Source organism: Erinaceus europaeus, chromosome 9 (genome assembly GCF_950295315.1).
Source record: "Erinaceus europaeus chromosome 9, mEriEur2.1, whole genome shotgun sequence".
Taxonomy (NCBI): Eukaryota; Metazoa; Chordata; class Mammalia; order Eulipotyphla; family Erinaceidae; genus Erinaceus; species Erinaceus europaeus.
Window position 1 is genome coordinate 64685938 of NC_080170.1, and position 20307 is coordinate 64706244.

General features: G+C 45.2%; 1 protein-coding gene and 1 long non-coding RNA gene across 10 annotated transcripts in view; one reads left to right on the plus strand and one right to left on the minus strand.

Moving 5' to 3' along the window:
* The window catches only part of LOC132540219 (uncharacterized), a 994902-nt gene that overhangs the window by 216816 nt on the left and 757779 nt on the right, over positions 1-20307 (plus strand). The window lies entirely within an intron of this gene.
* EBF1 (EBF transcription factor 1) overlaps positions 1-20307 on the minus strand; it is a 433103-nt gene that overhangs the window by 131374 nt on the left and 281422 nt on the right. For 5 of the 9 annotated variants that reach the window (XM_060198062.1, XM_060198060.1, XM_007528648.3 and 2 more), the window contains exon 8: positions 6449-6590. In XM_060198062.1, the coding sequence (XP_060054045.1) occupies positions 6449-6590 (142 nt within the window). The remainder of the gene's footprint in view (positions 1-6448; positions 6591-20307) is intronic. The other 4 variants (XM_060198065.1, XM_060198064.1, XM_060198063.1 and 1 more) reach the window with 1 other exon arrangement.

Sequence of the window (20307 nt, forward strand, 5' to 3'; positions counted from 1 at the left end):
AATGTGGCTGAGAATCAGCCTCCTCTTGGGGCCCTACAGCTTCTGTAAGGATGGGCTGTGCATTCCTGGTCCTGGTGCACTGGCTCAGTGAAGCACAGAGGGGACCCCCAGAGCCCACTGCCCCAACCCTGAGTTCCTTGGCTGGAGGCCCAAGGAAAGGTCCCTGAGGAACCCACACACACACACACACATGCTCACACACACACACAGTAGGCTGCTCTGTCCCCGATACCCTGTTTCTCCAAAGGCACTTCCTCCAGGGAGGCATGTGTCAGTGCTTTAGTTCAGTCCCAGAAAGAAGCCAGCTAAAGGGCATTCAAAGCAGCTGCTGCTCAGCTCTCAGTGCACATAGGTGAAAGGGAGGCCGGGGTGCCCAGCGGCTGCCCATAGCCCACAGTTGGTCAGTGTAGCACCCGGCTCTCCAGCCCTGGAGCCTGGGCCTCACTCCATGCCACCAGCTTTCTTTTCCTGGGGCTCATCACAGCAAGGAGACGCTCATTACAGGGGCTCCCCTTCCAGTGGCTGGTCTTCTGCATTGTCTTTTTTTTAACATATGATGACTTTTAATATTTATTTATTTATTTATTAGAATGATAGAAATTGAGAGGAAAGAGAAGAGAGGGAGAGAGAGGGAGACCTGCAGCACTACTTCATAGCTCCTGAAGCTTCCTCCATGCATGTGGTGACCAGGGGCTTGAACTTGGCTGGGTCTTTGTGCATGTTAACATATGCACTCAACTGGGTGCACCACTGCCCAGCACCTCATGCTGTCTTTCACTGTGGATTAAACCCCCAAGCTTGAGCCCACTTCCCCCACATACCCATAAGACAACACACCGAAGTGCAGTTGGACACAAGCAGCCAGCATGGCCAGGGCTCAGGGGGAGGCCACCAGCAGAAGCAGAGATGGCTTTTGTCTAAGCAGGAGGATTAAAGTGAGACAAATGCTAAAATGCAAGAATAACACCAGATTACCAAGGACAGCTGGGAGGGGACAGACCAGGGCAGGGTCAGCATGAACTAGTGACAGAGGGAGTCAGATTCTGGTCCCCTCAGGCAGTAATGACAGTCTGAGACAGGCCTGCAGGCCAGGCAGGGACTCTTCAGACAGATTGGGAAGTATTTTCAGCTTGACCAAGGCCCATTTTGGTTTTCATCTGCCCTTTAGAGGGTTCCCAGGACACTCATATTTTGCATCTCCATCTTTGTAATTATGCTGAGGGAAATTTAATTCATTCATATCTGATGCCCACAAAGCTCACTATCCATGGTTTTTCTTTTGTTCTTGTTTAAAGATGTTCCAAACCATCTTATATTTAGCCAAGCAAGTAAGTAGCACCTCAGATCAATTCTCATGAATAAGATAATGTCTACCTTCTAGAAATTCTGGGACTAGTGGTGCTAATGATCTCAGATGAGTGTGAAGATCATACAAATTTTTAACATTTTATCATTTTGTTTTATTTGTTTATTTATTCTTTAATCAGAGCACTGTGCAGCTCTGGCTTATACTAGTGTGAGCATATTGAACCTCGGACCCCAGAGCCACAGGCATGAAAGTCTGTTCCATGACTACTCTGCTATCTCCCCAGCACTGTGACATTTGTAAACCCTCGACCAGAAAACTACTAAATAGAGTCTTACTCCCAAGTCTGGGAAGGGGTCCCCGCAGAGGACTAAGTACCCCTGACCAAGAAGTTTATTGCTACTCTGGCCCAAAGAGGCAGGAAAAAGAGCGGAAGAAGAAGGGTGAAAGACACATGCATGCTCCCCCCTCACCAAAAAAAGTCCCCCTAAAAAGATATGAGCATTTAAACTGCTTGTCAGGCTGCTTCCTGACAAAAGCCACTGGAGTGTGTTCGCAAGCATTTGCATAAATGCTGGTGGTGAGCTCGCCATGGCTGCTAGCGCTAATGGTACATAAAGTAATTTAGTCACTGCACCCGCACTTGGTGTCAGGATGACGGCCGGTGCTGCGCTCCGCCTAGTTGCCTGTTAGATCATTAGGTGATAAAGTGCTCTGTGCTGGCTGACAGGGGCCTGTGCTTTCCTTGGCCGGAGCATGACATGCTGTCAGGGTGGGAGAGGCACCCCAACGACTGGACTGAGATCCACAGCAAAGATGTGCTCAGCACACCTTCGGCCCTCTGGAAAGCCCCCATTCCAGGTCCCCTAGAACTTGCCTGGGAGACTGGTGGGCCCATAGCCAGAGTCCTCTGGGCCAGTGACAGCTCAGCATCTGTGGCCCCAAGAGGACAAGTTTACAAACAGAAGAGGTGTGAGAGCAGTTGCCTTGAGGGACAGCCTCTCCATGTTGTATATCTTCCCTGAAGCAACTGTTTAAAGAGGAAACCTCACTGGCTAAATATTCCCATAAATATTCAGCTGGGGGGAAATCTCAGCATGTGTGCACTGTGCAGAAAAACATGCTGGGGGGTGCAGAGGAGAGCACCAGCTACGAAATGCCAGGGGGCTCCCCACTCTGGGTCACACAAGGCTCCATGTGTCACTTTGCCTACATCCCCTCTGACACAGGAAATATGGGAATGGTTACTAGAGCACAGGGGGCTGGGGAGCACATTGGGCAGGCCATGTGAATGCAAAGGGAGGCTTCTCCCCCCACTTGTGAGCAGGAAGACCAGTTGCAGAAGCAAAATTCCCTCCAATGGTGTGACTGGCAGGCTATAAGCAGATGTGCAGAGGGGCTGGGAGGACTCAGGCTATCTGGGCAGAGGGTGGCCAAGGGGCCAGAAACAGGAAAAGCAATGGTTCCTATAAGTTGACTAGTTCCTTCATCAATTCTGTGCAGTAGCCACCTGGGGCTAAGGGCTGGGGGCTAAGGAAAGGGGATGCAGCATTCTAAGTGCCAGAGGGGATGCTGTCAAACTGGACTTGTGGGTGGCAAGGTAAATCGATGCTGGTGCTCCAGCCACCATGAATGGTCTCCAGGCCCACTCCCCAGCATCACCAGGGCCCTCCAGAAGCCAGAGAGCCATTCTCTGTTGAGGAGACATTTCTTCTTTAGCCTGGGGTGTCTGAATGAGTGGGTAGGTGGTTCTGTGCAGCTGCCTGGCTTACCTTGCAGAGGAGCAGGGTTCCCCATGCTTCTATTACCCAGCCTGCCTTTCCTTTGATTCCAGTGGAGGGGACAGAGGCCACATCCACGTGACAGTGGGGTCCTGAGTTCTGCCCATACCTCAAGTGACCCTCCACCTGATATAAATAATGACCTGGCTTGCTTTATTGAGTGACATGTTCATGACAAAATTTGGGTGGTTGTGTTTTGGCAAATTGGAGCAGAGGAGGGAAATTCTGTCTTGAAGACTAAGAATAATATGGACCAGTGAAATAGCTCACTTGGATAGTGCATTGCTTAGCCATGTGCATGAACCCAGGCTTGAGCCTGACCCCCACTGCACTGAAGGAAGCTTTGGTGCTATGGTGCTCTCATTCCCTCTCCCTCTCCCTCCCTACCTCCCTGCCTCTCTGTCTCTAAAAACAAACCAAACTTTTAGAATAATAAGGGCCAGGAAAGTAGTTCACCTGGACAATGCACCCACTTAGGTTTAAGCTTAAACCCCACCATACTGGGGGAAGCTCTGGTGCTGTGACATCTTTCCCTCTGTGCCTCTCTCTCTTCCTGTCTGGGAAAAAAAAAATAATATCTCACTGGGACAGTAAACTGCTTTGCCATGTGGATGACCCAGGTTCGAGCCTGCTCACAGGAAAGGAAGATTCAGTACTGTGGTCCATGACCCCCCCCCCCCATTCCTGCCAAAAGAAAAATAATGTTGGTCCAATGTGGTGAAGCCCAGGCAATAACTTAAAAAAGGCAATTAGCATAGGTGCACCCGGTAGCACACCGAGTTAAGTGCCACATATCGAGGACCCACCCAGCTTTGAGCCCCCCAGTTCCCACCTGCGGGAGGGATGCTTCATAAGCATGAGCGGTGGAGCAGATGCCTATGTTTCTCTCCCTCTCCATATCCCTTCCCCTCTCAATTCTCTCTGTCCTATCAAATAAAATAGAAAAGGGAAAAATGGCCCCTGCTGGTATAAAAAGATAAAAATCAATTAGAACAGTATGCTATAATGACTGAAATATGAACATGTATACTAGAAGTGAATGTGCAAGCTAGGAGGGGCTTGGAGACGCTTGACATAGAGCACTCTATTAGCTTATGTCTGCATTCCTCCAAAGCGACTTTGTTCTCTCCTCTCCTCCCCTCCCCATGGGGCTTGGGAGTTTTGCAGCATGTTGCCAACAATGCAGCATTAGAGTTTTCGTTCTTGATGAACTGGAACATCTGGCCCCACTGGCCTCTCACCTCCTTTGGTGACAACTTCCTGGGGCTGGAGACAGCAGAGCTACCCTTGTGCTTCCTCTGCAGTCCCCACCCAGCCCACTTCCCCTATTTCCATCACCTGCCCCCACCCAGGCCACACTTCAGAAGAAAAGGGGGGGAGGAAGAGGAGGAGAAAAAGAGGGCCAAAGAAAAAAAAGAAAAGTCCGAAAGAGCATCACCTTCATTTTACCCAGAAGGGTACTGAGAATCAATCCCAAGAGGTAAGGTAACTTGTGCAGGATCACATCGAGGCCAGAGGGGAAGCCAAGAGCTATATCCAGGTCTCCTGAATCCTAGTTCAAGACTCTCTCCTCGGGTTCCTGGGGCAAAGGGGCATCCTTGACTAAGACCTGGGCCCTAGCAGTGACCTTTCTGAAAAGTTGCCTGTGTTGGGTTAGGAGGTGGGAAGAAGATCCCTTGGCATCACCACTCTCTCCCCAGCTTCCCGGAGGCAGGTGGGAGTGGGAGCTGGCTGTGATGTGCACTTGGAGCAGAGTTTGCACTTGAAACTGTGAATTCCTGACTTCCAGGTCACAAAGTGGCAATCAAGTCTGTCCTCAGACAGGACAGGACAACACTTAGCATAAGTATGTGGGCCAGGGCTCTCCTGGAGGCAGTCATCAACATTTACCTGTCTGCCCCTCGCCCTTTCACCTGAACACCTCTACTCATGCTGTGTCTTAAGTAGCTTCAAGGGCACTAAAAAGGCAACATTCCTACAAAGTGACAATCAGAGTAATTTTAAGGACAGAAATGGAACTGGGAATGTAATCATGAGCAGGTATTTCAAATGGCCTCCTGCAAAGAAAGTAATATCCATCGATCTCAGTCCTAAAAAAAAAAAAAAAAAAAAAAAAGCAGAGGCAATTGAAAGATGATGGTCTGCTTTTAAAATTCTGTAGGGATGGATATGTTATATCTGGTTAATTAATAATATTGTGCTGTTGGAAAAGTCATTATCAATTTTTGCATAGAAAAATACATGACAACTTTTCCAACAACCCAATAGTGTAGTTTCTATCACAGAGAGAAAAACTCGGCAAAAATAATGACAATGGTGTGTTAATAAAGTGGGATGCTGGCATGAGAAAGTGTTTCCTCCTTTAATTTATCATATCTTGACTTGTGGACATGAACTATCACAAGCAGCTCTTGGCCCATAGATAAAATCAGGCAACTGAATGATAATTCATATGAGGTGTTTTAAGAAAGAATTCTACTGGCTGAGAAATCTGTGGGTGAGTGGGCAGGTGGTGGATACATGAAAAGATGAATGGATGAAACTGATAGGCAGATAGATGAGTAGATGACCAGATAAATGTGGGTAAGTAGGTAGATGGATGAATGATAGATGGAAAAATGATGAATCACTAGGTGCAGAGAAGAATGACTACACTCAGCACAGAAGCATTTAGACACAAGCTCACTCCAGCCAATGACTCCTTTTGAGTGGCATTCACTTTTCTTGATTCACAATTTATCTGCTTTGATTCCATCCTTTCAAAGCCATACTGATAGGCATTCAATTCAGACACATATGACCGTTGCCCACGTACACCCACATACAGCAGGCACATGCTATCTGTGGTGTGGTGATGGGGAGCAGCACAGGTCACAAGAGGGACAACTGGTCCAGCACCTTGTTAGATGGCACCATACCAAGCTAGCCTTTGGATTTTCTCTCCAGATAGGCTAACTATGTAGCCACAGTGATATGCCAATAGGACTAGAAATAGGATGGCATCCCCTCAAAAACTAGGGCAACTCTGAAAACCCATCATGAGTCTTGCAATATGAGTTGCTCTGGTTCCTCTTCAAAGGAAAGTTCCACTTTCTGGCAAGTGGAAACTGAACACAGAGTGGCTTATCTCCGAGCCCTGGAAGGTGGGGTGGGGAGGACACACTCTCAGACCCTCCAGAGCAGAGGCTGTGCAGTCAGAAAGGCTAGTCTGGGGTGCACACTGCCTCCCTGACTTGAAGTACTCCCCATCCATCCCATCCAGCAGAGACCTCTGAAACAGGGAGCCCAGGGTGAAGGAAAGGAAGCAAAGAGAGTCATAAGTCAAGCAAGCAATGCCAACCAATGAAAATGAGGCGCCTACCATGTTCCAGATAAGAGGGCGTACCTTCCGAGGGGTCAAGCCTCCGAGCCCTCCGCCCGTGCTTGGAGTTATTGTGGACAAACATATTGTCGGAGACTGCCAGGACATGGCCATCCACGTTGACAGTCGTAGACACCACGACCTGCAGACAGAGGGCAGGAGTGAGGAAGCAGTTCAACACAGGCAGGCAGGGAGGGGGTGAGTGAGGGCTCCATACATCACAGCTGGGAGCCCAGGAAAATTGCATCGCGATTGAGCATAATAACTGCTGCTTAGGCTGTACGAATCTAACAAGAGGAGCTATTGATGAGTAGGTCTCTGACAGGGAATGCTTTTGATGCCGTTTTAACTAAAATTGCACAGTTTATAGTTATACAGCAGAAGGTACACTGTTAACCATAATTTTAACAAGAGGATCTTTATTAGCATACATACACACACACACACAGATATATTTGGTTACACAAGGGTGGTTGTGTTCACCTAAGTTACCCTTCAGTTTAGACACTGCAGCAGATATCAAGTGGATCATGTAAATGAAAATCATTCAAACCTTTAACACATCCCCCTGCCCCCAATGTCAAGGTGAAGGGGGTGCAAGTCAGCAGAAAACCGGAGCCCTGACACCCATTTTCTTGCCTGTGTGTCCTTCTGCTGTTCTTGAACTGTTTTTTTTTTTTCTTTCTCTTCTTCTTCCCACGATTAGTTCCATTCATCAGACCAAAGCCACATCCCACAGAAGGTCTTGCTAATTAAGGGACTTAGATCAGATCGGTGATTCAAAGTCCCAAGTAGGCAGTCACCCACCGTAGGTACCATTCAAATGCCTGACTACTTCCTAAATGAACTCTGAACTCTGTTTGCCAGAAGGGACACGAGCAAAAGTGTTTGCATGGAGAACTTGGGTTAAAACAATAGAGAGAAATGACCTACACTTCTCCTTAGATTAGATGGGAGGAGAGGATGAAAACTGAAACCCACAGAGATATGTTTATTCATGTGGCCTCTTACAACCAAATATAATAATTGTCTGTAATTGCAGCCTGGCACCCACCTCGTGCTTTGACATGGGAAACAGCGATCGGCCAGCTCCCGTTTAATCCACCTATTATGTCGACTAATTAACTTTGCTCACCAGTTTATTTCTTCCTCCATTATCAGCCCCTGTCAGCTGCCAGCACCCAGCAGCAGAGGGGGAACCCCGGACTCTGTGATTGATCACCGATAGATTGACATGCAGATTAATTTAATTAGAATCACCTCACTTGAGAAATGAAAGACAATGGCAAGGAGGCTAATAGATCTGCTCCCATAATGAGGCCGGCCTCCAGAGCAAGGGCTGAGGATTTCTGATTTATTTTGCAGAATTCCCCTGTTGCCTGGGAAGGCTCTAGCTTTAATTGTTCTTTGGTTTGAGAGGCACTAGCCTCTGAAGAGGCGAAGAAATACAAGGAGTGACAGCAGTGGCAGGACTGAAGCCCAACTTCCCAGGGAGGCTGTTCTCCAAGTTGGATAGAGGGGGCAGCAGCTTTTAGAATTTTGTGCAAGGCCACAATTTCATCACCTGAGTTGGGGAGAGGGGATAACTCTGGTTCTCCATTTCTGCCTGCCACTGCCAGCCCCAGGTGACACTGAAGGCAACCTCTCCAAAGAGCCCCCGAACCCCACCTGTACCTGCCATACTCCAAACACCTCACCGTGACCCTCCTGGACCCAACAACTCTGGAAAAATTAGGTGCACTCCTTCCCCTGTGCTCTATAGATGGCAAGGACTGTGAACTATCCCAAAACCATCTCATTTCATGAGCTTGATTTCAATTTCCAGACCTAGTTTATTAAAATGCTAAGTAGAGACCAGGCAGTGGTACACCTGGTTGAGGGCACATGTTACCAAGCTCAAGGGCCCAGGTTCAAGCCACCAGTGCCTGCCTGCAGGAGGTTAAGTTTCACAAGCAGTGAGGCAATGCTGCAGGTGCCATCTCTCTTTCTCTCTCCCTCTCTTAGCCCTCTCTTCCTTCTCTATTTCCCTCTGTCTCTATCAAATAAAATAAATTAAGAAACAACAAAAAAAAATATAAGTGACTGAGATTCTATTAAAAAGTGAAGGATGTTCTTTCCTCACCATGGAATCCAACATTCCTGCTACCAGAAGTTCAAATCAGCACTTTACAAAGCCAGTCTCTCTCTCTCTCCATGTTTGGCCAACCAGAGCCCACAAAGCCTGAAGCATAAGGCCAAGTTTCAGCAAATGTAGGTCAATATGAAAGGTAAGGGGGGGAGGGGGGAGAGAAGAAACAGTCTTTTTTTTTAAAAAAAAAAAAGAAGTTATTACATATGGCAGTAGAGGTGGTCTTTATTATTTTAGGCAACGGAAACTGATTTTTTAGTTAAGGAGAAGATGGCTGGGACACTGCTGGTTATATAACAGACTCAGGTCTTTCAGAGAAAAGTTTGATTTACTACAAGACCACAATTGAGTGGGCACTAAAGTCGTTAGCTCAAGCAACTATAAAAGGAATCCCAAACGGTATCTGTTTCCAGTGTCAGGAAATACAGAACGTGGTTATTCTAGATGCCTGACTGAAGAAGAGAAAAAAAAAAAAAAGCCAGCCATGGACATTCACCATGCACCTGTAAGACAAGCGCTACAGGCTTAAGGCTTAAAATATTCAGCACCATTTAAAAACACTGCTGTGTGACTCCTACATTGAACAAAAATGTCAAAAGACAGTTAAAGGGTAAAAGAAAAACCCTGCCCCCAGTGTTTTTTCTCCTCTTGGCAGAAGAAGGACTGCCAAGACTACGTGTATGACAGCATAATTTTATTCAAAGACTCCTTTAAATTGGAGGAACATAATACAGAGAATTTTCACACCTTGGATTTCAGGAATATTCTGAACCTACTATGTTCTTTCAAAACTTTTAATCTAATGTTGTCTCTTACTGACCTCTAAACCATTTCACTTATGCCAATCATCAAATGGTAACGATATCTTTAAATGAGGTTAATACTGAAATTTATCCAGAGAGCTACTAATGAACTAAAATAAACAATATATCCATTAGATACAAGGGATACCCTCAGAGTCCTTTGCAAACAGACGTCCAATGGGAAGGTAAAGGGCCCTACAGTTTCTACCCAGGATTAAGAAGGTGCTATATAGGCAGGTGAGTGGACAGACAGGCTTCACCAGCCTTCACAAATTCTGTGCTCAAACACAGCTTGAATTTTAAAAGGAAAGACCTCGAAAATGGTTTTCTGTTTTGGATTTGAGTACCCCTTGCCTTCTCTGCCTCCTTCCCCAAACTCCAGGCATAGGAAAGTGATGAAGAAGAGACAAAGTCATAATTTCATTATATCTGATACAATTAAACCATTACTGCCAGGTAATGTATCTTATCAAAGAGATACAACCAGTTATATTCAGCCATTGACTGAAGGTCACATTGACAGAGGCAATAATTCACTGGGAAGATGGGATGATGACAAAAATCATCCTAGGATCTGAAATTGGTGTCTTAAAATTTTTCTCTGACAGGTGTCAGGTAGTACCATATGTGGTAGATCCATGTCCAAGGACCCAGGTTCAAGCTCCTGGTCTCCAGTTGTAGGGGGGAATCTTCAGAGCAGTGATGCAGTGCTGCAGGTGTCTCTTTCTATCTCTCTCCACTTCCCTCTTAATTTCTCTCTGTCTCTATCCAAAATAAATACAGTAAGTAAATATTTTTTAAATTAAAAAAATTATCTAGTAGGGGAGTGATTAAGCCATAAGGTATTTTCATGGTTCACATCTAGACTAGTTGTTTGTTGAGTACCTCATTCCAGGATTCAACCAATTCATTAGCAAGTTAATTTTGAATGGTTATCTGAATAACTACAATTCTTGTTTGCTAATGCTCACAGATGTGACATAGTAGGAGATGAGACAGTCTGTCATACTCTGAACTTAAATTATCCCATTTCCACATTATTTCAAGACTGCTAGTCATAGTGCAGTGAATGCACTGGTGTGAGGTGCAAAGGCAGTAAACAGCACTGCATGGGAACACACTCAGCAGCAAAAACGAACAAATCCCAGCACCTCTGGAGGTATCTTCAGAGAAGTATACTGAATGCAAACAGCCAATCCGACCACACATTGGATATTATGAACTAAACTAGGGCCCCAGAAATTCTGTGGTGAAATTCTAACCCCAGCTATCTTTGCATGTGATTTCATTTGGAGAAAAGGTCTCTAAAGTGGTGAGCATATTAAAATGAGACTCTTTGTTTGGGTCTTAATCCCATTTGACAGGTGTCCTTAGGTGAGGAGGTAATCTGGATTCACAGAGACACTAATGGTGTGTGGTCATAGAGAAGAGACTATGTGAAGACATGGCTGGAAGGTGCTGTGTGCAAGTCCATGACTTGCCTCAGAAGGAATCAACCTTGCCAACACTTTGCTCTTAACCTTGGGCATCCAGCTTCTAAATGCTGAGAAAATAAACTTTTTTTTTCAAGTTGTGGTGCTCCTGGACCCCAGCTTTCCAAGTTGGAAATTGAGTAATGGGAGAGCTTTGAGGTAGTGTAATGACTCTAAGGCTTCTTGTCATCCTCTCTTATAGTCCTTACATGAGGACCTCTGCCTCAATCTCATCATACTTGTTGAGCAAAAATAGCACTTTCCAATGGAAATTAAAAATAGCAGAAAACTAGGAAATTCAGAATTTGCCCTGTGCATGTGACTCTGAGTGTTTGCAGATAGAGCTGGTGGGATCCCTCATCAGTAGGACTGCTGAGCATTTTAAAAAGAGGACAAGAAGACTGACTCTGCATGCATTTGGCAAATCCCCCCCAACCACATTCCAAGACTCCTGGTCAAAGAGAAGAATGGTTCAGCAGACAGGGAATATAGGGAAGGTAGGCTGTGTAGACTGCCTTTGACTTCCTGTAAGCCTCAACATGGCTTGAGAAGATAAAGTTGATCTCATTCCCCTTCTATAATCACCCACACAGCCGGCCTTCCCTATATTCCCTGTCTGCTGAACCATTCTTCTCTTTGACCAGGAGTCTTGGAATGTGGTTGGGGGGGATTTGCCAAATGCATGCAGAGTCAGTCTTCTTGTCCTCTTATTAAAATGCTCAGCAGTCCTACTGATGAGGGATCCCACCAGCTCTATCTGCAAACACTCAGAGTCACATGCACAGGGCAAATTCTGAATTTCCTAGTTTTCTGTTATTTTTAATTTCCAATGGAAAGTGCTATTTTTGCTCAACAAGTATGATGAGATTGAGGCAGAGGTCCTCATGTAAGGACTATAAGAGAGGATGACAAGAAGCCTTAGAGTCATTACACTACCTCAAAGCTCTCCCATTACTCAATTTCCAACTTGGAAAGCTGGGGTCCAGGAGCACCACAAGCATCCTCAAGATCAGAGGACAAGTTAAGGGTAAGGATGAAGGGAAACTCCAGATTCCACATCCACTCTCCCAGAATCTCTGCCTCTCAGCATGTGCAGTCTAAGGCCTTCTCCCCCAGTCTCTGGAACCTTCCAGCTTGCATCTCTGGCCTCTTCCTGGCCAGCTGCACTCTAAGCATTATTATATAAAGCGGTCTGCAGCAGTTAGGGCTTCGTTAATTTTGTCCTTTAAAATATCCTTGGCTGACATGGAATGTGATTGTCCCTAAAATCTGCTTGATGGCTAGTTTCCATCTGGTTGAAAGACTCCCAAATAACTCATTAAAAATTATGGAGGATGTATGTATCGGCAGGACAGCAGAGAGTGGAACGGCTGAGGTGAGGAGTGGGGAGCTAAATTCAATCCAGACTTCAAGACTCAAGACAGAAAAATCTTTTCAAAGATATCTAAGTCCTCACAGACAAGATCCTTAGCTAATGTGGCTTAACTAATGAGCATATTAGGAAACCAGGACCATGCATTTGACTCTCAAGTGAGGTTCTAAGTTCATTCCCCTATAGCACGTGTACCGGAGTAATACTCTAGTGTTCTTTCTAATAAAATCTAAAAAAAACCAAAAAGCTCAACTTTTGTCCCCTAAATGCTATGATACACTTTAAGTTTTTGTCCATGGCAGGAGTTCTTTCCCTCCCTCTGTCACTAGGACACTTCTGTTGATTCTTGATGGTGACTAGTCATTAATGCTCTGTTTGCACAACCCTAGAGGCAGGGAGCCAGGATAGATAGAAGTGCCTCATGCTCTCCAACGAGGCTGTGGCACACAGATGTCAAATTTGGGAGCAAGAAATAGCAACCAGGTCAGTGGCTCAGATTCTAGCATTGAACAGACCTGACTTTTAACACCATCTCCATCACCAGTTCACTAGTGATCGCATATGAAGCACCTAGTCATATGGGGGGAGGGTGAGTTGTGTGTTCACTTAGTGGGAGAAATTAGTCTCTATATTAGAGAAGCAGCCAAGGACAGGATAGATGGAGCTATGGTCCACCAAGAGTATGGCTTGCAGTGGGGTCAGAAGGATTCAGATAATGGGTAAGAATATCAGGAAACAACTTTTGCTGTGATAAGCCCCACAAAGAAAATACAAATGGAGAGAGGGGGTCTCCTAAGTGGGATTTTTCTGACTGACTGACAGAGACAACCTGAAGATGTCATTTAAGTTGAAATTTTATCCACAGGAGGTACTGAGGCATATGATGAAATAATAAAACAATCTCCCAGGCAGCTGGGACAGCAAGTGCAAAGGATCCTGGGGCAGGAAAGGGTCCAGTGTACTCAAGGAAGAGAAGGAAAGGAAGAGTTCTGGCTCAGAGCAAAGCAAGCAACAGAGCAGGCCTTTAAAATTCAAGTAACATCGTACATGAAAAAGACTTACTACAGTGTCCCCCACCTAGTAAGAACCATATCAGTCCCAGCTTCAAAAGTGCAAGATGGAGCTGGGTGGTGGCACACCTGGTAGAGCATGCACATTACAGCGTGTAAGGCTCTCCATTCAAGCCCCCAGTCCCCACCTGTAGAGGGGAAGCTTCACAGTAAAGCAGTACTGCAGGTGTCTCTCTTTCTCTCTCCCTATCTCCCCATCCTGTCTCAATTTCTTTCTGTATCAAAAGAAGGGGAGGGGAGTGGAAGAAAGGGAAGGGAACAGAAGGGAAGAAAGTCACTAGGAGCAGAGGATTTGTACAGGCAGTGAGTCTCAGTGACAGTCTTGAAGGCAAACAAAAGATATACACACATGGTAAAGAGGGTAAAGAGACCGAATATCCAGTAGAGTTCACATGTCAAAGTAGCCAGCTACATAATGTGAGTACCAGCAGGGAAATACTTCATATTTGATAGAGCACCCCCCCACTCCTGACCTTGCCTCTTGATTTGCCTTCCTCCCCCCTCTATCCAAATGAAACAAAGAAAAAAATTTTAACTAGAGGCCACCAGAAGCAGTGAAAGTTATGCAGGCACTGAGCCCCAGTGATAACCCTAATGACAAATAAATAAATAAATAAATAAATGCACAAGAGTTAAGGAAACCTCCATCTGACAAATCTCTTTGAGTACAGGCATCCTCAGAAACAACATCCATCTGAATCACGGATCCACTCACTCAGGTTCACATCTCTCCACAATGCAGGGCTCCATGTTTTCAAATAGAGGCACTTAGTGGAGGGCTTTACCTCCTCTAAGTGCAAAGCCAGCCCCCCTCAAGCCTGCTCCTGGACACGCCCTCACCAGGGCACATCTTCTGCCAGAGAACAGCTGAAGGCTTCTGCCAAGCTCCATCTTCTCCACCCCGTCAACTGAACACCAGGCTGGGAACCCACCGTTTGTATTTACCCTGCTACATGAATTAATCCTGCCTTCTGAAGCTATCATTAGAGCTGCATTCAGTATAATTAATCAGCATGGTGCATCCTCAGATGCCTCTGCAAGGAAAGAGTGACTGTGGCTCAATTCGGGCCCCTGGCATTCTGTTGGTAAAGGATTTAATTGCAAGATGTGCCATTTGTCAAAACAAGAAAGGCATGTGAAGGGGGCCAACAGGGGAGGATAAAAGGGGCAAGAGTTTTCCCTTCCTTATTCAAATGCTGTTCAAAGCAGACTGATCTAAGAGGCTGGGCAGTACCCCCACACCCCCACACACACAAACACTGATTCAGAGACCCTTTCTGGCAGTGTTTGGATAACAATGTCTGTCCAAAATGTACAAATTTGCCATAAAAAAAAGAAAGAAAGAAAGAAAGAAAGAAAGAAAGAAAGAAAGAAAGAAAGAAAGAAAAAAGGCAGGGCTGGCAAAAATAGCTCACTCAGATAGTGCACTGCTTTGTCATGTTCACAACCCAGGTACAAACCTGGTCCTCATTGTACTGGAGAAAACTGGTGCTGTTGTCTCTCCCTCTCCCTCTCCCTCTCCCTCTCCCTCTCCCTCTCCCTCTCCCTCCCCCTCTCCCTCCCCTCCCCCTCTCTCTTTCTCTCTCTCTCTCTCCACTCCTCCCTCCTCTTCTGTGTCTACTCAAAAAGACAAGGAATTTCCTCCAAATGTCTTTCCCATGTCATCATTTTAAAAAGGAGCACACAGAAGCCAGGTGGTGTACCCAGTTGAGTGTATGAATTATTACATGCAAGATGCCAGGTTCAACTCCCTAGTCCCCACCTGTGGAGTGGAAGTAGGGGGAGCTTCAAGAGTACAGCAGTAAAACAGTGCTGCAAGTGTCTCTTTCTTTCTCCCCCTCCTCTCTTCTCTCTGTCCTATAAAATTTAATGAAAATGGGGCGGGGGGGGGGGGAAGCACACAGTCTTGGTGGGGGTCCGAAGCAGACAGCCTGGTAGTCCTTCCTCAGATTTCTCACCCAGTGAGAAGAGAGGGAAGATAAGCCCACAGATAAGACTCTAGTGCTTGCTGTTCTCACTAATGAAAACATTATCTTTGGGTGATGTATCCTGATTCTTTACCCCCTCAAAGCTTTCCCTGGTCTCCCCTACTTTAAAGTAGACTCCTAACCCCAACTTATTCACTATCATAATGCTTATTTTATTTCCTTTGGAGCAATCATAAAAATGATATCTAATGAGTAATGTATAGACTTTGTGGAAACTTGTGCTAGCAGCTACTGTCCCTTTGTCCTGGACTCTCCAAGGGTTCTGTACATCCGCCTTGGTTATACTCAGCCATGTGGCCAGGTCCTGAACAGTGAGGCATGAGCAGATCAAGCAACGTCATTTCTAAGTCAAGGTTGTTGGGACATCTTCATGCCCCCCTCCACATGCTCTGCCTTCCAGCTGCCTGATAGGAACTACAAAGATCTAGGGGTCTAGGGAGATACAGAAGCTCCTCGAATCACCTCATGGACAAGGCCCAGTCTCAAGAGGGAACACCTATTTGCCTTGTATCACTCTACAAACAGCAAATAAATTCCCATAGTATAGCAGCCAGTATAAGCTCCTCAGTCATAATAACAACTAGTGTTAATCTCACATGCCAGACTAGAAGGTGAGCTTCCTGAGGACCAAGTCCCTCCACTTTCTGTCCATCTAACACACCTAACTCTGCCACACCCTTGAACACTATTAAGCCCCAACAGGAACCAATAAACATATTTTATTCTGATACACATATGGCATTACAGATATAGATTTACCGGCTGTGGAAAGACTGTGTTGAAGAGCTGTGACAAAGTCAGCAATTTGTATTTTCCTCCACAGTTTCCAAGTGTCAAGGCTCAACTGTGAGGCTAGTTGGCCCTTAGTTGTGGTCCCTCTCCACTTTCTCATTCTGGCCCCACAAGGAAGGTTATCAATGAGCATTTAAGTCTTGCCTTGATTTGTCTAGCTCCCTCAGCTCAAAAACTAAAGCATGCTTCTAACACAGACCTTCAGCTTGGGCAGCTTTTTTGTGTTGAGTTGAGGAAATAGGCTCAGTTAGTTGCACTGAATTTCTCCACATCAAGAGATCTTTCCAGCTCTTGCTCACCTCCACTTCTCCCCCACTACCCCCTCAGCTTCCTCACACCCACCATCTCTGAATGAAACCTTGAAACCTGTATCCTCTGTTCTGCGTAAGCAAGTGTTTCCTCCTCACCACAGCCTGGGGATCTCAAAAGAAAACATCCACTGTAGATTCAAAAAGAAAGAAAGAAAGAAAGAAAGAAAGAAAGAAAGAAAGAAAGAAAGAAAGAAAGAAAGAAAGAAAAAGAAAAGACTATAGCAGATTTTCTCCAAGGTTTGTTCCATATACTGTCTTAAAATATGAACAGGGCAAGCTTTGCAGAGAGTGATTAATTTCATGAAAATGCTAAGGTCAGGCTAATTGACATGACCTGTGTAATTAAACAGTCTCTGTTTACACAGCAGAGGTTCGGCTGCTGGGAGACTGAGCATGCCTGACAGAATGTCTTTACATGTCAGGAGATCAACAACCTTTCCTGTGTCCTCCGTGGTCACCTACACAGGCCCCTGATTCCTGTTCAGAGAGAGACATGCTCCAGTCCACCATGTGAAGAGGGATCCAGCCTCGGAAGGATACCAGATGGGGTATGAGGAAAGCAATGGTGGGAATGGTGGGAGAGCCCACTTAATAGGCAGGAGAGTATGTTTTCAATCAGACATCAGTCTCTGGCTTTCTGGTTGTCCACAGAGCAGGGGAAAGCCACATTGATACATCAAGAGTGATCAGAGTTTTCTCATGTTGAGAAGATACTCTCATTCCCTGCTCAGAGGCAAGAGTCACAGAGAGAAAGAAAAAAAAAAAATCTGAATCCAGTTTTCCAATTTATGACCAAGGAGGAGATGAAGGAAAGTGTTATGTCTTAGTCACGGAAATCTTCTACCATTGTCTCTCCATGACCCATCTCTGTCAGTCACAGCATCTGCCAGAAAGATTTGGGACTTCAGTGTGAAATTTATTAAGCACTCTGAAGTGTCAGGGGTTATTTTATTCCTGCTTCTTCCGGGAGAGGGGGCCTTCTTGTCCTGGAGAACTAGACCAAACCTCCTCATGTTAAATGAAGCTTTCTACCAAGTGTAGCTCTGTTCTCCCTTCCACATCACTCCCTGCTCTGCTGATGAACTCTGGTTGGGTTCCAATGCTCTTCATACAAATGGCACCTGGAGGTTCTCTTAGGACACATCCCTCTTTGGGAAAACACCTTGTGGACTTCTAGAGAGGCCAGCACATATCCCTGGGTAGCTGCTGAGGCTCTGCTATGAAAGGTATCTCTTCTGCCCCAGAAAATCTCTGCCTGTGGAGCCAGGACAGGTCTTCACAGATCCATTACACTCAACAGCATCTTCATGAGGCTGCACTACTTAAACCACTGCCTCACTGCTTCATGAATGTGTGACTTTGGGCAAATTGCTGAACATAGCTAGGCCTCAGTTTCCTTCTGCATAAATTGGGTAGATTCCATAGGTGTATATTCCTAGTAGGGACAGCATGAAGGCAAATAGGTTGTAAAGGGCCTAGAAGATAGCTCAGCCTGTTCAAGTTCCAACTTGCATGCCTGAGGCCCCAAAGGCTACAAGTTCCATCTCCAAAACTACTTTTTGCCAGAGCTAAGTAGTGCTCCTTTCTCTCTCAATAAATATTTTAAAAATAAAATATGGAAGATAGTAAATATTCTACTTATGTACCATAGAAAATAACCTAAAAATATTAGTGTTATCACCATCATCATCATGAACACCTAATATTTACACATGTACATGAAGCACAAATAGACTGTGTCTGACTATGGACACAAATAGAATGTCATTTTCCTAGCTCTTAATGCATCAAGGAATGGATCAAGATGTAGAATATAGGAAGAGAAGTCAGTCAGGGGTGGAGGCACCCCCCAAAAAATAAACAAAGAAGATGATGACTATAAAGTTCAGCACTCACTTTACTGAGAGTCCGAGAAGTACCCAGCAGGAAGCTAATGGCTAGCTCTGAACCCAGGTATCAGGTCTCAGATACTCTGACTCAAGGGGTTAAGATGCTGGGGGTAGAGAACCACTCAAGAGAACTCAACAAGGGAGAAAAGTCCATGACAACATAAAGAAACTTGGGAACATCAACATTTATATGGGTGCAAAGAGCATCCCTTGGTAAAGAATCAAGAATGAATGAATGGTGTCATAAATCCCAAGGTAAAAGGCTAGATTCAGGATGGATGGGGTAGCCAGCAGCAGTACATGATGATGAGTAACACAGGAGGAAATAGACATGTAAGAAACAAGACTGGAGGAGGAAAAATGGAAATGTAGAGAAAGGAGTGTCTGAAGACACAATAGGAGGGGTGGGTAGAGTGATAATAACTAAACATCCCATAATGCATAGGACAATCTCTCCTCAAAAAGGGTAACCCTTGGGTTGGAAAAATAGCTCACTTGGATGGTGTACTGCTTTGCCATGTTCTCAACCCAGGTTCAAGCTGGGCTCCCACCACAGTGAAGCTAGGTGCTATGACCTTTTTCATTCTTTCCCTCTCCCTCTACCTCCTCCTCTCCATCTCCATCTCCCTCCCCCTCTCTATCTCTCTCCCTTTTCCCCTCTCCCTCTCTGCCTTCTCTCTTTATATCTTTTAATAAAGTAAGAAAAAGGATAGACCATTCTAAAAAGTTAGCTGTGCCCAGGATGAGAAACCCTGTACTTAGCTATTAGCCCAGTTTGAGTTTCTCTTAAGTATCTTCTCCAAAGGCTTACATTTGCATTTCATTATCTGCAAATTACTGTTGTCTTTCTGTCCTGTATTGTGAAATAAGAATCATTTTTACTCTCATTTTACAGTTTGAGGTTCCAAAATCATTCAAGTCTTTCCAGGAAATCTAACTTGTGACTTCTCACCTCAGCAACCCATCTACAAAACAAAGCGTAATTATTTTGTCTGTAAGAAAATGAAGCTTTCTTAGGTTTTCCAAAACAATATACAGAGATGGTTCTTAATTCACTTATAAGAGCTGCATTCCTAGTTCTCCCGACTGAGATTTGTAACTATCAGGCTCTATGAAGCCAAATCAAGGGCCTATAAGTCTTATATAAATGTCCCTTTAGGTTCTCAAGCTGAGTCAAAGTTACCCTCTAACTCAGATGCCTTAAGAGTTTGGCAAGCTGATTGTTGTGGGACACAACTTGGTTCAGCTGTGGATATGTGGATATCTATTCTGAAGCCAATCTTGGTTAAATGAGATGTGTGACTCATTTTAAGGCCAAAACAAAGACAAGAGAGCTTATGCTGAAACTCAACTCTCAACTCATATTGGAGAAGCTTAGAGCATATACTTAGTAATATCACATGTGTTCTTTCTCCAGCAAAGTCGACTCCAGCTCAACACACACAGTATCCTGTAGCAATGAAAGCTCCCAAGTCCACTTGCTTGGGATCAAAGACTAGTCAGAAGAAGTCATCTTAGAGACTCCGTTTTTGTTGTTTTCTTCCTTCCTTCCTTCCTTCCTTCCTTTTCTTTCTTTCTTTCTTTCTCTCTTTCTCTCTTTCTCTCTTTTCTCTTCTTTTCTTTTTACTTTTTGTCCATGCCAGGGCTTTACTGCTCTAGGCTAACTTTTTCATATAGAAAGAGACACAGAGACATAGGAGCTTTCCCCAGCATGGTTGCAGCTGGGCTGCAACCTGCGTACACACCTGGCAACATGGGTGCCCTCCAAGATGAGCCATCTTGAAGGCATGGGACCAGGTGTTCTTGATCAAAAAACTCTCCTCAGAATCGATCTTGTATCTTTCCCATCAGACATGCAAAACAGCCATGTTTTCAACACCTTCTCAGAGATCATGCTTGTCTTTCTTTTCTCTCTTCCTTTTTTTCTTTCTTTTTTTTCTTGGAAGAGACAGAGAGGCAGAGAAGTAGAGAGGGTCAAAGAGACCACAGCACCGAAGATTCCTTCAATGTGGTAGGGGTTCACACTTGAACCTG